At 28.6% G+C, this 18,311-nt stretch overlaps 1 protein-coding gene across 1 annotated transcript in view; it reads left to right on the forward strand.

The window, feature by feature from the left end:
* The first annotated feature begins 4,082 nt into the window (after window positions 1–4,082).
* The window catches only part of LOC105627206 (kinectin-like), a 15,447-nt gene continuing 1,218 nt past the window's right edge, over window positions 4,083–18,311 (forward strand). The window contains 17 exon segments of the mRNA XM_012208493.1: window positions 4,083–4,230; window positions 4,492–4,655; window positions 6,978–7,160; window positions 7,769–8,057; window positions 8,060–8,092; window positions 9,011–9,786; window positions 9,872–10,543; window positions 10,661–10,770; window positions 10,934–11,102; window positions 11,377–11,463; window positions 12,013–12,261; window positions 12,336–12,479; window positions 12,591–12,722; window positions 12,856–13,020; window positions 13,103–13,183; window positions 15,092–15,337; window positions 16,784–16,823. Coding sequence (XP_012063883.1) covers window positions 4,083–4,230; window positions 4,492–4,655; window positions 6,978–7,160; window positions 7,769–8,057; window positions 8,060–8,092; window positions 9,011–9,786; window positions 9,872–10,543; window positions 10,661–10,770; window positions 10,934–11,102; window positions 11,377–11,463; window positions 12,013–12,261; window positions 12,336–12,479; window positions 12,591–12,722; window positions 12,856–13,020; window positions 13,103–13,183; window positions 15,092–15,337; window positions 16,784–16,823 — 3,688 coding nt within the window.

Below are 18,311 nucleotides of genomic sequence, written 5' to 3' on the forward strand. Positions count from 1 at the left end.
GTATAAGAAAACAACACTACTATATATATATATATTATTATTATAATAATACTACTATATATATATAATAATAATAATATATATATATATATATATATATATATATATATATATATATATATATATATACATATCCAATTATCCTATTGGGTATCATCTATAAATATAATGCAGCTTGAACTATTGACATATGTGTTATCATTCTGTTGCAACTACAATAAGCAGCTGCTACTAATAATACCACTCATAATGTTATTTAATGAATGCTACCAGAAAGACTCACAATTCTCTGATTCACATGCTTTTTTGTTCATTTTAACTATGTTATCCGACAAAAAGCATACAATATTTAAATTAAAATTAAATTGTCATAAACAATTTAAATTATCTAAAAGGATATATTCAATTTCATTCTAGAGCTTTTCAAAAATAATTATACGAGAAAAATGTACTTTCTTTTTGCTTCGTTAAGATACAACTTACAAGGTACACTTAACAAATGTACTGATGACAATTGCGAAGTGTTTCACGCCAAATATTTCTCGCGAATTTTCTCGTCTTGCGTATGTCTCGCGTACGTTGGACGTGTTGGGTTGTCAGGTTTAGTTCAACGTAAATTCACTGCCTTACGACGCGAGCTATGCGCGCGAGTCTTGAAGAAAAGTGACAATATGACAAGACTTACCGCCAGTTGATTTACGTCAATCAGAAGCGAGGACGCCGAAGAGTTTGAGAAGTCATCCTCCTCGCTGATATCGGAGGTGCTTGCGATAATCAGCTAGTGTCGCAGGACGCCATTTTTTTCACGGCTCTTCATCAGCGGCACCGTTGCAGGAGGGATGCGCGGGCAGGCCTCAGTAAAACAGACGTTGAAGGACACACGATGGGCGGATTATTGTGGATAATGTAGAAAATAAAAGAGGAGAAAAAGATAGCGAAAGAATCACGGGTTCTCGTCGACGCTGCCGAGATGTTCTTTGCTACAACGTTCCGCAGCCATCTTGAATCTGTCAGTGAGGACGACGGCTGATCGCTGTCATTGCTGATGGAGTGAGTGAACAGTACCTACGCTCCTTTCTGCAGAAATCGTATGTCAAACGGAGAACTGTCACTAAATTGCTAACGAGATTCTAAACTTCGTAAAAAGAAACAAATAGGAGAGAGAAAAACGACGATCTAGTGATAATGTAGGAACTTTTCGTCGGGAACCTCCCTCCCTCTCTCCCTCGTTTCTAGGCTGTTTCTATTTGACAGCGCAGCCAATCGCAGACGAAAATTCCCCGAGGAACTGTTCGCATTGATCACTAATAAGAACAGAGCTTCGATCGAGAAGGCGGTTTTTTTAATATAAAAAATGCGCGGAAATCAATAATTATTTGCATCCTGGCCGATACATAATGATTTTTTAAAATAATTTCCTTAGAAAATCATTTGTATTTCGTATGAAGCGATTTTTACGCGAATAGTTTTACTAATTGATTTATTTTTAAGTAACTAATTTAATTAAACTTATATTATTTAAGTAACTACATAAAGCTGATACAGAAAGTAAATGAAGAATTGAAAAGTCATTTGGATAATTTAAATTAAATATTTTTAATTAACTAAAAGTGAACATATTTGGCTAAAATGCTAATTTCTATGAATGTAAATTACTTTTAATCTCGAGTCTTTTTCTTTTTTTTTTAATTCTAATAATCAGAAAAAAATAAAAAGTAAATTAAATCAAGATTAAAGTTAATTTACATTTGTAGAAATAGAGATATATTTATATATTTCATTTAGTGACACAAAGTCAATACAAATATCATTTTATATATCTTTTGATATTCAATGAGTAACAAAGATATTTGTGTCATCAAATGGAAATTAAAATATCCTTTTCTTTTTCTACAAATGTAAGTTAACTTTAATCTTAATTTAATTTATTCTTTACATTTTTCTAATTGTTAAAACTAAAAAAAAAGACGTATCCATTGTTTTATTTAATCTTAAAGATATAGCTATATACTAACATTATCAATTATAAAAAGTTGTTTAATATAATATTATCACTCACGTAATCTACAATATACTATTAAACTTAAAAAATGCATAACGCTCATAAAAAATGACATTTATGTTGTATAAATATAATTAATATAAGTAATAATAACTGTATAAATATAATTAGATAATATAAGTAATAATTAAAAATAATAAACGTATATGCATAATTTTGCATGATTCAAATAATATATTTTATTAAAATATTAATAACTTAATTATATTTTATTACACACACACATTTTATATTTTATTAAATTAATCAACACGTTTCTCGCATTTAATTTCTCTTTTATGAACAAGAGTCTCACAATTTTATTTAATCAGCATCAGCATGCGCATCCGCGAGATCGCTCACGAATCGAATCGATTGATCAACAATTGTCATCGAATTGCCAATTGGCATGAAGAATAATCGCGCTTTCGCGCTCACGTTGGTTATCGTTATATTCAATTATATTCTTATCAGAGCACCTGGTAAATCTTGCAGATGTGCCTCTTGTGGAAAAATGCTGAAATTATATCCACGTTTTAGAATACTTTTCAACAAAATTTCAGCATTTCAACAAAATTTCAGTTTAATTTCAGCAATTTTTAGCTGAAAAATTCATTTTCGACAAAATTTCAGAGAAATTTCGGTTGGATTTCAGTGATTTTTCAGTATGTTAGCTGAAAAATTCAAATTCTTCACTTTCAGTGAAGTTTCAGCAATTTTCAACAATTTCGCTGAAATGTTTCAAAACGTAGAATAATTTCAGCGAAACTTTTTCACCAGGGGCGGCATCAACGCGCGTCATACATAAACAGCATTTGCCGACTGAATTACTAGCTTTGTATTGGTCACCGTTGTTATCGTCGTTGCCGATCCGATCGCACGTAGGTAATCGAGAACCCATCAATTGGCTCGTAGACGAGGAATGTGACGGACGCGACACGGCCGGCCGTCGTCCGTTCTGCATACGTGGCAGCGACCGAACGCCAATCGGAAGCGCCAGCGAACGATAGGCGTGGCTTGCAGCGCCTAGTACAGTTTGCTTCACGTCCGGCCGCCATAGTGCTTCAGGGAATCAAGTCGCGTGCGTGTGATTCCTGGTTCCGTCGCGCTCGCCGTCTCTCTCTTTCTTATACTCCATCACTCTGGCCATCTCGCCTACGCCGACACTCAGCCGTGCCGTCCGCAGCAAGGAGCACGTCGATCTGCGACAATCATTGCCCAATTATTCTCAGTGTCCGTCGTAGCATCGCGTCTTGGAATCTACGGGAATAAACACCTTAGGTAAGTGGTCGGCGTCGGCGCGCGTGCGAGACTCTCGCCGGGGGAGAGACGAGAAGCATGGTGGTAACGGCGTGCCGGTCGCACCGTACACTGTTAAATGTGCCGATGCAACAAATTCGCCGGTCAATCCCCGTAATGTGTCGATGACCTGCGGCTCCGTAATCCATATGCTGCTCCTCCGAATTGGCCGCGATATCGCATAACTCCGATTCATTCCACACATTCACTGTGATTCCTCCTTTGGTTTCACCCCCGCTTTCGCTCGGCCTGCACACGTATACACATTATATGTCCCACCGTTATCTGAGATGCTCCATTGGGATTCCTCAAGGACAAATTTGCCAGTGTCCTCGCAGCCATTCCGCTTTTTTGTTTTCCACCGAACTAATTTAACGTGAAATATTAAATTCTCGCGATTCCTGAATTTTCTCCTGAAATCTCTTCTGGATGAATTTCTTATATTCCTCTTATTTATCATAGCTGGGCGGAAGAGCCGTTTTCCGTAAATATGTGTAGATAGGATTCTTTATCAACCTAATGATTCATGTGGATTCTTAAAAAGCTAGTGGTAGGTTCAAAGGGTCAACAACTACCTATGATATATACCCTGACATTGCTATGAAAATATTGTGAAAATAAAAGAAATTTTTTTTTTCAATCTACGTCAATTTACTACGTCAACTAATGACATTTTCTTCTATCATTTTATCGTCTATGACGTACTGATACTTGGGTAATTTTTTAGATAAAACGACCAAAGATGGATGTTCAGACAGGACTGGTATATGTTGGCATTGTTGTCCTCTCTGCTGCAGCCATTGCCTTCATTTCGATGTTCGGTATCAGAGAGAAATCTTACGAAGAAGCAATCGCCGAACAGAGGAAGCTTCCTGATGATCTATTGTCAAGTACGTCAATTTGTGCAATATTGCCTGTAAAGTCGAATTTTTACTTTGATCTATGATGTAGTAATTTGTAATATAATTATTTTGATGATGTATAAAATCATTTAGTTACAGAATATAAATTGGAAATTGTCTAATATGTGTGTAATAGAAAATAAGTAAAATTTTGACATAAGATAAGTTAATTAAATGTGTTAAGAAAAATATTCTTGTATGTTATTCCTTAGTATTCCTTAATAGATTTTTTTGTTATTCTGCTTATAGGTAAAAAGGATAAAAATAAAGAAAAGAAACACAAGAATAAAGCAGGAAAGAAGGTGAAAGAGAAGAAAGAAGAGAAAGATGATAAGGAGGACAAAGATGAAAGATCTGATCATGTGCAATTTGAAGAAATTCCCCAAATATTGCCTTCTGAGCCTCCAGTACAGGTAAACTTAGATTTATTTTTACTTTTTGATTTATTTTTATTATTTATTAAAAAGACTACAATTAGTCTATAAGAATTGGGTAAGATATAGTAATGAGATTGTAAATTCTTCGATTAACTTTAATATACAATAAAAAAGTATAGGACTTTTATTATTGGATAGATATATATGTCTTTATTTATTCAACTGTTAGAGAATTAGAAAATGAGTAGGAAAACAAGTGCCAATCAAGCACTCAAATAAGTATATTTTCAATGGGTTCTTTCTATCACAATTGTCTTCAATCTTCAAATATTCGCAATATAGAACGATGAGACAAAAGAAGAAAGCGATAGTGCTTAGCAATTTTCTAACATGAAACAGAGAAGCACGATCATACTTCTGCACCTATATTCTGTATTCTTTTAAGGATATGTGTTGGTATCGTTACATTTATCGTTGCGCAACTTTTTATCGGTTAAAAACTACACAACGATAAATGTAACGATACATTGTTAAGAGACATACAATATGGATCCTAATTCTTCAATTGATTAATATTTATATGCTTTTCATACTACACTTCTTTCACTTTCATACTTCGCTTACACAAACACATCATAATCATGATTGGCTGCCTTAAAATAAAAGTACAAGCTGTACATAAAGCTGTTTTTGAAATATTTAAGATTTGAATGTCTTGTTTTCATGCATGAAATACAATAACCTAGATGACACAATATGGCATCTTTACATCTACCTAGCAAAGAAAAAGATTTATAAACAGGAAGCGTCCTAATTTTATTCTATTGTCACATAATTCACGAGGCATGAACACAGAATTGTTATAATTATTTATTTTAACAGTTATTATTTCATATATATTCTGATGTCTGATCATGATATATTCTGTAATCATTTTCCTGGGTATCTAATAAAATAACTAAGTAATTAGTTGTATAAGTGTATACAGTAATTAAATGAATTATAATTAAAGTTTTATATTTTATATCATATTTATATATATGTTATTTATAAAAATTTCATTTTTTAAAATTATTTTTAGCACTCGTAAATTATGAATTCTTTATTATAGCATTATATAATAATGGGCATTGCAAATCAGATAATTTACAGCAAATAAATCCTTATATTGAACATATGTTTTCAACGATGCACAAATAAATTTTGTTTCTCATTGATGATTTACCTGACAACGTGAGAAGATTTTAAGAAAATTTATATTTTACACTTGATTGCTCTGTATTTTTTCTTTTTGAGAGAAAATCGTAATTTAATAGAACGGTCAGTTTTAACGTTTCAGATACTCTGAAGTCGCTTTTTGATTGTGTACTACTTTCATTTGTTAATTTTCTTTAACCACAATTTATAATTTTTGTTTTGTAAAATATCTTTATAATAGAATTACTATTTTATCTTTTATAGTATTATTCTAAATAAAAATTGGAATTTATTACACCTCAATTTTATATAATGTACAAATGATGTCTTGGTAAGTTATAGAAAGATTAAATCTTTAAATTAAGTAATAGGTTATATCAAACTGTACGAGGAAAAAATTATAAATAAGAACATATAAATAAGAACATATTATTTGGAAAAAATTAACACGTAACACAGTGGACAGAGATATTAAACAAATATGTCCTTTTTTAAGAATATAAGATTTTGATTGAAAAGTTGCTACTTGATTATTTCTTGCATACATGTCTCATTGATAAGTAATTCTGCAAGTTCAAGATTATTTCCTAAAAATAACTTCATCATACATATGCAGCAGTATTTTAATGATACTGCTTCAATCTTAACTACCTTATCACTTAGATTACAGAAGAACCAAATACAAAAAAATGTTATTAAGTATAGAATTGGATATTTTCTATAAATCTTTTACTAATTTTAGTTATGTACAAAATATAATATTAAAAAAAAGTTTTTTCAGTAAAGTTTCAATTCGTTTTAATCTTCATAAAAGAAATACTGTGAAAGAGACAGTATTAACTGCGATATAACAAATTCATAAATTCCAGGTTTATGTGCTCAACAAGAAGACAAAATAAATATAAGGTGAAAAGCAGTTTAATGTTAACAAAATAACTTATTAAATATTATATTGTTTTATAAAGATGTTTAGATAATTTGACGTTATTTAAATTATATTTTATTATGTGAAACATCATGATATATGTATAGTATGATTTATATATGTGCCCATTATTATATAATGTATATGGATTTTCGAGCATGCTGCTTGATGTTTTTTGACACTGCCTTCTTGATCAAATATCATGGGAACATCATACATTTGCATTAAACTCTTAGGAGAATAACAAAGGCAATAAGAAGAAAGGAAAACTTGAAAAGATAAAACCTATTCTCATAAATAAAGATGAGCCATCAGTCATTGTGACTGAATTAAATCCCTCACAACCTCCCTTGGCAGAGGCTAACCATTTTGATGTTATTCATCCAAAGGATGACCTTGAACTTGTACGGAGTCAAAGTGTGAGTGATTGCCATTTGCCGAATGTTATACATTACGTACATAGATATTTTTTGCACAGTCTTTCTATTTTTTATATTAAATTTGAATGTAATATTAAGCTAAGTAGTTTTTTCGAAATGTTGATTGAAATTTTTTTTTAAGATTATTGCCATATCTGCCATTATATTGCAAACAAAATTAATTTCTTTCACTGCTTAATTTCTTTTATTTCTATTAATTGGGAAAATTACACATGCATGAAAAATATATATATTTATTAAACATTCATCCAATGTATTCTCTATTAACAGCAATCATTAATTTATGAAATATTAACAAATTTATGAACTTCTCTATTAACGCAAGTAAAGATTAGAATATTGAGATAACATGATCTTTACATTGCCATAGATTTTAATTAATACAGATACTAATATTTTATATGAATTCTATCTTTTTTATTTAATTATTTACTTGATTTTAACAAAATATTATAATTAATAAATAACATTTTTATTATAATATTATATAATATGTCATATACGCGCGCGCGCGTGTGTGTGTGTGTATGTGTGTGCGCGCGCGCGCGCATATTATATATATGTGTATGTATATATGTATATAATAGAGAGAGAATCTTCAACAGATTACCCAAACTGAAACAGTGGAGAAAATCAACAAGTCACCAAAGGATACTCCAACTAAATCAAAGAAGAACAACAAAGATGCTATAAAGAAGAAAGATGAAAATAAGGATGAGAAACAGGATACTGTTATTTATAATAATACATCTACTAATAAAGAAGCTATGAAGGAAGCTTTGAGGGACATAAAGGAACAGAAGGAAATGCCAATTAAGGAAGTAAAGGAAATTGTCAAGGAGGTAATCCAACAATTACCAAACAAGGAACCCAAAAAGACAAAAAAAAGAATGATATTTTATCTCAAATGGGTAAGTTATTGTTTGCATGAAGATAAATTTACTTATTTGTGCGCACGTGATCCAATTCAATAATAAATGACAAGAACATCTAGTTTTAAGATGAATCAAATCTGTATGTGTTTCTTACAGAGAGCAAATCAATATTTCTAACCTGTCATGATAGTCTATAGCCTGCAATTTAATTGATTGGAAATACGACCTCATTTCTTTCTGTACTGTAACTTGCTACTTGTTCTTTTTACAACTTAGAGATTTAGTAGAGATATTTACACATATATATTTTATAAATATATTTTATAAATATATTATGTTAATGTTTAAATAAATTGATAATTTAAATAAATTGACTTCAGTACATTTATATGATTGTAATTATCTTATACACAAGAAAATTGTGTTGGACGATAAAATGTTTATATAATATAATATACTTTTTTCTAAAAATAAATTATTTTATAATATAAGTTTAAATATCTAATCAAATCTGTAAATTATGTGAAATATCTGACTAAAGCAAAGTCAAGCAAATTCCTTTGAAGTGCTTTGGAATGTGGTTGAGGTAGGATCACTTCCCCCTCTATACTCACATAAAGGTCAATGTCCATGCACTTATACTGATAGCCCTGCAATAGAAGCAGTAATTTCAAATATTTATTGTGTTTCTGAAACAATTGTAATAATCTACAGATTATTTTAATTAAATCAAATATATTACACAAGTTATATTAAAAAGTGTATATATATGTTTTTATATTAATTAATATTCATTAATTAATATTTCAATAAATTATCAAATATATATATATATATATATATAAGGTTTTTATCGCAAAGTATATACAAATTTATTAAATTAAGTATATAAATTTATTAAAAATTTCAATATTTAATTTTAATACTTGATATTTTTAACATAAAACTTTTTAGATGGAGATGCTGTTAATGTTGAACTATTGATGCTATGTATTCAGAAGGCAGAACTTAGTCGATCTGAAATACAGATCCTCACGAATCACCTCTTGAATAAACAGCAGGACAATCCATTAGAACATTCTGAGTGGACAGAAGGTCGTGCCGACCCCGTTATTAAATTGAAAAAACAATTGGCGGAAAAAGAGAAAGCACTGACTGATGAACACGAAGCGAGCGTGGCCTTTCAAAACAAACTGAAGGAATTGCGAGCTGAATTTAATACGGAGAGATCTAGACTATTAGCAACTACTAGACAACTCGAGGAATCTTTGAACGCGAAAATCACAGAGACTCAGACATTGCATACTCGAATGCAACATATTTTGGAAAGTCATGTTGCAGAGAAACAAGGTTTTGCTAGACAGATCGAACAATTGCAGACTAAAGTGAACGAGGATGCCACAATAATTCACAAATTACAAGAAGATCAAGGACAAACTCAGGGCCACTTGCAGCAAGAGTTAATGGCGCAGCGAAAGCAAATGGAAGTGCAGTTCGCTCAAATGCGCGAAACTGAGAATACATTGAAATCGCAATTGGCTCAGAAACACGTAGAGATGCAGGATCTACAAAATGAACTGCAAGCGACTTGCGAGAGTAGTTCCGGAGAGATAGAGATGTTACGTCAGCAATTAGGACTAATGCAAGGTCAGTTGATGCATTCGGAAGGACAATTACAACACTTCAAGGAAACAAACGATCGACTACAAGATATTGCTAGGCAACTTGAGGTGAGAATCGTAATCCCTTGTTGGTACTCTTAAGTAAGTTTAACCATTTTCTATCAATATATTAAGTTTTCTTGATAATTTTTAGGAATCTCATCGTGCGCACGCCGACTTAGATCATAGATTGAAAAGCGCACATCGGCATGAACAAGAATTGCAGAAGCAAGTAAATTCACTGCAGGCAGAATTAAATCATGCGAAAAATGAAGCCAATGAAATGTCTACTTTAAAGGTAGAACTTAGCAAGACTCAAACAGAATTAATAAAATTAAAATCTGAACTGTCAGCTACGATGAATGAAGCTAAATCAGAAGCAGCCGAAATTATAACTTTGAAAAATGCATTGAGTAACAAAGAGGACGAACTAAAGAGATCACAGGACAAATTTTATATTGTACAAAATGATTTGCAACAATCTGGCATGCAAGTTACACGTATGGAATCTGAATTGAATTCTGTACAAAAGAAATTAGATATGCTAAAGATTGATTTTGAAAGGACGGAAGATAGTTTAAATGAAACGAAAAATGACGCAAATAAGTATCAAAATGAGGTATATACACTCCAAGAAGAATTGGCAAATTCACGTAAGGAATTGAATATGGTTCATATTCAACTTAAGGAATCCAGTGAAATGGTGAACGAATTAAAAGCTTTGCAAACCGAATTAAATAGACTACAGAGCAATGAGAAAAAAATAGCAGACGAACAGTTTCGAATTATGAAACTACAAGAAGAAAACGATAGACTGCATACTGAGGTATTATTTAGTTTTTTTTTTTAACAATTGTATGTTGCATCAAAAGTTATTAATATTAGTATATGAGATATTAAATATGAAACAAAAATTTTAAAACAATATGTCTTATATATACAGCTTGCGAGTGCTATAGAGAAACAAAGAGAGCTTCAACAGCAGCAAGAGGATAACAAAATCCATACGGACGTAATATTAGCCACTGCTACTGAATCTCAACATGCTAATTTGTATGTATATACATATACATAATTATATAAATATTTATTTAATATCATGCTTAATTTTTAATCGTATGAATTTAATTGCATCGATAACTTTTCCGTTAGATATATATAATGTTATATTTTATTTAATTAATTCCTATAAAATATTTATTTTCGAAAAATCCAGAGAGGAAAAAGTTCTACTAGAAAAATTAACAACTGAGTTAACGCACAAAGAAAAAGAGTTTAATAAGCTGGACGAACGATTACATGTATTAGAAAGTAATGCAGACAAGGATCAACATTTTATTAAACAATTAGAAGAAGCTTTGGAGATCCAAAAATCTAAAAATAATGTAAGTTTTTTTCGTGTATTAATTTAAAATGCTTTTTATTTTATTTGATGTTATAAACTATATTTGTTATATAGTCCGAATTTAATTATTATTTTTCTGTGTAACGTTTATACATTTTTTACTATTGCTATTACTATACAAATTTCTCTTGTGTAAATTGATTTTATATTCTATGAAAAATATATAATTTGATTATAATCTATTATAATAATATAGCTTATAAATATATATACATTTCTCTACTTTTCTATTTTTCGGCTTTTCTCTACTACAGGAATTACGCACAAAAAACTGGAAAGTGATGGAAGCTCTTTCTGCTGCTGAGTTGCGTGCTAAATCTAGTGATGAAAGGAACGTTAAAGTAAGTATCTTTGCTATAATTCTCAATTAGTATTATTAGCTAATATTTTACTAAAATATTTTACTAAAATATGGGTCCTCAAACAAGTTACTGTTTTTGTCTCATATTCCTTCATTCACAATCTTTAACTTTCCAGTCGTTCTCTTGTAAAATCAAAGTATACAGGGAATGAGAAATGTATATGAGATTGAATCCAGAACCCGTTGACTTTGTTCTCATATAATATTATCTCTTACATAATATTATTAGCTAAAGAATAAATTTAACGATAATAAAGCGTAACATATTGCAATAATTGATATTTAATTATATCATTATATTTTTTCTTAAATTATTTCAATTGCGATTATTGATTATTATAAGTGTATATATGTGTGTGTGTACACACACACACACACACACACACACACACACACACACACAACTAAAATAATTTATATATATATATATAATTATTTTTCTTAATAATAGAATATCAAATATTTTAAATAAATAATGTTTTATATTTATATTTTTTATAATATTGCTTATATTTCTTTATTTAATCAGGAAATAAAACAAAAAATAAAGGACGAACAAGAAGAAATAACTAAAGCATTTCTACAAAGGATATTCCCAGAGATTAAGGTGTCCGAGAAGACACATGAACAATGGCTCAAATCTTTTGAAGATAAATTATGTGCTATTCTAAATGAATTGAAACAGAAAAATACAGATCAGACAAATCCAGATTTGGAGAAACAGAACAAAAATTTACAAGGCATGGTTTCACATTACAAACAAATTATTTACGATACGGTAAATATTTTATTGAATTTGATAATAATACCTTATTGAACATAATAATCCTTCTATTTAAATCTTTTTTTTAGGAAGGTATGCTTAATAAACTACAAAGTCATATAGAATCCGAAGAGACGAGATGGCAGTCACAACTTCGACAAAAGGAGAATGAAGTGGCAAACCTTAGAGTAGAACTTAATGATATGCAAGCCAAACTAATTTCAAGTGAAGAGGTAAAGATTATAAATATCTTTTATTTTGTTTATTTTTTTATTTCTTGAACCGCATAAATTTTCCAAAGATATATATATTTTTTAGTCTTATGCTACAATTCTTTTTTCTAGTTTAAACAAAGGGTGAAAGAGTTGGAAGATCGTATAGAACAGAATCGTACGGGAACATTACTTAAAGCCGCGCAGAGAGCCTGTGGAGAATTAGATGGCAACGAGCTTGTTACTTTAGAACAATTACAAGAGGTAGATTTTACCGCTGATATATTACATTTCTTATTAATTATTAATTCCATATTGGAATATATACATGTATATGATGAATATCGCTGTTAAAATATCAATTTTCTCATTATCTATTTTTTTATTGTCACTTCAGGAGAAAGCTCGATTATCGCAAGAATTAGAAGTAGAATGCAATAAGAGGGCGACGTTGGATGCCGAAGTTATAAAATTGCGTTCTCTTGTTGAAACTAGCGAGGCGAACTTAGTATACGAGAAAACTCTTGTCACACAACTTCAACAAGAAATATCTCAACTCAAGGTATTTTTTTAAATTTTTAGTGATATACATATATGTAAAATTAAGTAGAAAAATATAAAACATATTACTCTATTGATTCCAGAATGAAATTTGTGGCGGCTGTAGCAGCTCAGAGCAATCTATGTTAAACGGTCCACCCACATCGGATTCTCTTCAATCTGAGGTTAGTATCTATTAGTAAGAGTTTATTTAACTCTTATTTACATGGTGTGCCTTCTTTATTGGAAATATTACATAGCTTTGGTTATATTGATAATAACAAAGGTTCTTATTATAAAATTGTTAGACACAATGCTGCAAAATACTTACTATATTTCACTAATCATGAAAAATCTGCCAATATAATATATTTCATTAATCATGAAAAATCTGCCAATAATTACTAATCAATAATTGAAAAAAAAGATCTGTCTATAATTACTAATCGCTTGATTGTGATTCATTGTACTTTTGTATATATATTAACTGAATGATCAAACAAATTACGCAGATAGATGTTGTTATAGAATTAATAAAACTCTTGACATAAAAAAGGTAAATTATATCTTAATATACATATTTCGATTCTTGATATAAAAATTGAATATTGATAATGTAACTTTTTCTAAACGGAAACGAAAAATAAAAATTTTTATATATGTGTATGTATACATACATAAAAAAATTTTACTTTTCACGGTTAGGTTGCCCTAAGAAAAAAGTTATATGATCCATCTTCTGAATATATAAAACAAAGTAAAAAAGATATGACAATAACAAATTGTAAGATAATTTTTCACAATTTGTCTTAGATTTTGTACTAATTATAGAACTAAGAAACTTAAATTTATTTTAAATTTGTTTTTGCAATTTATATATATTTTGCAATTTATATATAGAACTCAAATGGAGGATTAATTTCTCTAACATCATCTACATATACATAGTATAATTAAAAAATTAATTTTTTTATATATTACACATATGTACAATAGTATATATTACAAAATAATTTTAAATTTAATAATTGACCTTCAAAAAGTTGTGAAATTGTATTACCTATAATAATTATATATAATATATATAATATATTATAAATTATATGTAATATATATAATATATTATAATATTATATATAATTATTGTGTATAATGTATTATGTATAATTATTATGTATAAATATTTTATTGTATAAATATATAATACATGCATACAGAATGTCTAACGCAACATTCGTGAATAGATAGATCGAACTAAACTTGAGAAGAGTGTCTATTAACAACGATGAACTTGCTCGTGCATAGTCATTTTTGTTTACTGAGCGCTCTCAAACTTTGTTACGCACCTAGAAACTATAAACATTGGACTGTTATCGCCAAATTACGTAGACATATGCACATTCGTAAATGTTATTATTTTAAATTAACTTCTCTTTATTAATTTTTACGAAAATCAAAATGGTACGAGACTTTGTATTCAATTTAATTTAATGTATCTACCTATGATCGTTATATCAATAATTGCGTTAATAAGACACCCTGTACAATTATTAAAAATAATCAGAAATTACTTTATCAATAATTATTGAACTCTTGGAATACAATTGTGCAACCGAGTTATAGTGTAGTGCTTAATTGCAAATTTGTTTGAAAGATATCTGTAGAAATATCATGTTTAAATTTAATAAAGTATTGATATAATTGTCTCATTAGATTGAATTATATTCCAAGCTGTAATTTTCACATTACTTACTGCAGCCATTTAGTAAACACAGTGATTAATTTGCTAATATTTCTGTATATTTTTTAAAAAAGAATATTGTTCTTTTGTTATATATTATAAAACCATTTCTCTTATTATTTAAAAAGTATTTGAAAATTGAGTTATTGCATATTTCAATTATACATTTACTAGCAATTTGATTACTGTGTTTAAAAATTATAAGATTAGATAATTTATTGAAACGGCAATTTTGCAAATTTGTATTGAAGCCATTATATTCATTATTATATAATGAACGATCGCAACGCAAATTGCCGTTTTTGTAACTGATTCCTTTAAGCAGTCATATAATAATATATCTGGAATACAGCCTCCTCTAGCATCTCAGACTCTGATAGCTGTGTTAGAAAATACTCGGCTCAAGAATACAGAGTTTGCAAACTGTTCTATTACCAAATCTGTCAATTTGGTCAATCAATCTGAACAAGAAATTGAGAACAACTCCCTTACTACAAAATACTCCTCCAAATCTTGTCATATGACAGATCACAACACACAGGCTAATTGGAACCCAGTGATTGGCCAGCAACATAAAAAGCACAAGAAAAAGAGGAAGGTAAACTTATAAATCTGAGACAAAAAGAAGTGTTACTGGCTCGATTACTGTAATAGGTGCACTTCAGTTAATTATTGAAATGTGAGACACATTTGTCAGGGCTCAATATTACAAAGAATAATACAAAGGCTTTTTTATAGTTTATGACTTTTACAATATTTTTGAAGATAGTACATGTAATGTTTTAATAAACGAATTTAGCATTAAAGATCTATAATTCTGAAGTACATATTTTTTATTTTATTTAACTTATAAACTAAATGTATATTATATTATATGACATGAATATTAATTGAAATAACGCTTAAGTGTCTTTTTTATATAATACGTTAAATAAGACAAGAATACTTGATAGGATTGTAAAGAAATTAACTGAACATAGCGAACAACGAAATATTAAAATTTTAAAAATCATTTTTTATCTACTTTAACTTTTTTTATGTGAAATGCATATACTTTTTAATTTCGTCATATTCTTTGTGATAAAACTGAGTCGTTATTATTTTTTTGCTATTATTAAAGTAATTATTTTTAGTAGCTTGTATCTTGAGGCAGTACTTTATGGTATAGATTGATTTTGTATACTCCAATATTATTTATTATAGTGGCTGTCAGTAAGGAAGTAAAACGCGTTCATACATTTAAATAGCATGATATAGTAATTATAAAATTAGATGAAAATTGGTCTTGTAAACTTGCACTTGTATAGATCTTTTCAGATAACATGTTATAGAATAATACGCGTTGTAAATTTATTTTTATATCTATATTTGCTGCACAATATTTATTGAGATTCATAATTACATGAACATACTAATCATACATTAGTATTTTATTATATTCCAAATATACAAGAATTAAATTTCTCGCTTTACATAAAATATTTTTTTTATCATTTCTGAAACTAGATAGTTTTTTTTATATCATTTACTTTATTTTTACATCAATTAGATACAATCAATTAGATACAATCGTTATAAACATGACGTTTTATAAAAATAACTAAATACAAAATGTATTAATATCACACACATTTGCAGCATTTTTCCACATCAGATATGTATTAAAAATTTTTAGCCTAAAATTTATAAGACTATGCACATTGGCAGAAGTTTGTTACAACCTCTTTACACTTTAAGCGACGAAAATATAATTTCTAATTGTAATATAATAATGCTAAGTTTATCAATCGAATAGGCTTAAGCTAGTTAATTGATTTTAGTCAATAGGCTCTTTTTTGAATCTTTGATAGTCAAGCTAAATTTTGTTAATATCAGTAATCTTTATCCTAGTGTTTGTTCATTATAAAGTTTTGACGTATGTAATGTTACCAACGCTCAAAACGACTACGACAAGTTACCGCAGTACGATTAATAAGAAAAAATTACTTAGTTTGAATGCTTACTATGTAATCAATAACGATTTAACCTTTGATTGTTTCGACAGTCCACTAAGAAAACCATGGCAAAACGGCGCAGATTCGCAGGTATGCAAATCTAAAGATGAGATACTGAAATGTTTCTTCCTAGCCTTTCGGAAAATTCTAATAGTAGAATTACCGCTAGCAATTCATGTGTCAAATCTTATCATGTATAATTTATTTTACCGATAATTAGTTTCTCATCACACACATTCTATTGTGGCATTAAATTTTTACATTCGTATTTATAAATGCACTATTTTCAATTTTTGTATTTGCATATTATTTTTTCTTTTACCTCATAAAATGTAGTGAAAATATTTCCAATATTTAATTTGAAACATAAATCGTTATCATTATTCATACTAATGTATTATTATTAATTATTAGTAAAGATTACATTTATTAAAAGTTAGGTATTTTAAATACTGTTAGTGAGAAAAATTAAAATGTCACATTCAGAATTGATATGAATTTAAATTTTTCATACCAGTAAATGTAAGAAGTGACAAATATGTAATCAATTATCACGATTTTATAAATAATAAATATTCTAAAAATTACGTAAATGAAATAGAAAATATATAAAAAAATATATTATTTATTTAAGATAAGAAAAGACATGCATAGAACAAATCTACATCATACATATTGTAAGACTTTATTTATTATGTCACATCGTAAATGTAGGCCATATTAATAGTGCTGTTAGTCTATGTTTATTATTTGGAACATATACTTAGAACAAACCTTTTTCGATGTTTGATGTGATGTAAAAAGTGTTAGACACACATACATACATCATGTGTTTTATATATTATAAGATAAAACTTAAATACAATTATTATTTTATAATTATAGTTAACTAATTATAGTTTTTATATTTGACTTTGTCCTATTTATGATACAATTATATCATAATGATATAATACAATTATAATCTAATCTTGTAAATATGAGTGTTTAAGACTATTTAAAATATCGCGTGAATTTTAAATAATTCACACGATATTTTACATTTCTTATATAGTATTATTAGTTATTTGTAAAATTTTATAATATTCACGTATATTATATTTAGATATGTTCCAAAAACATGCACAGTAGCTATTGTTGGCTTTATATTTTATTTTGTGACTATATATTATTACGAATATTTTGCATCTTGCGTATCTTGGCACAATATGGCTAGAAAAATAATTTCTATTCCCATCTTTAATTTCTGCCGATGACACGAAACTGGCTGTTAAATCCATTGTAGGTGTATAATGTATATATTAATTTCTGAATAAAGTAAATAGTTAATACGTTACTTTTGCAAAAGAGTATAAAAATTATAATACTACATTAATTAATATATAGAGAAATATATGTTAAATTAAAAATATAATTATACGCGAATGTACATGGAAATATTCAGAAATGTATATAATTATATATATATATATATATATATATATATATATATATATATATATACACGAAGTTAAGTTTAGTTCACGACAACAAACAACGGTAAGGTAAAGGTAGTATCGCGACGAAACGAAAGTAAGT

This window comes from Atta cephalotes, assembly GCF_000143395.1.
Source record: "Atta cephalotes unplaced genomic scaffold scaffold00008, whole genome shotgun sequence".
NCBI lineage: Eukaryota > Metazoa > Arthropoda > Insecta > Hymenoptera > Formicidae > Atta > Atta cephalotes.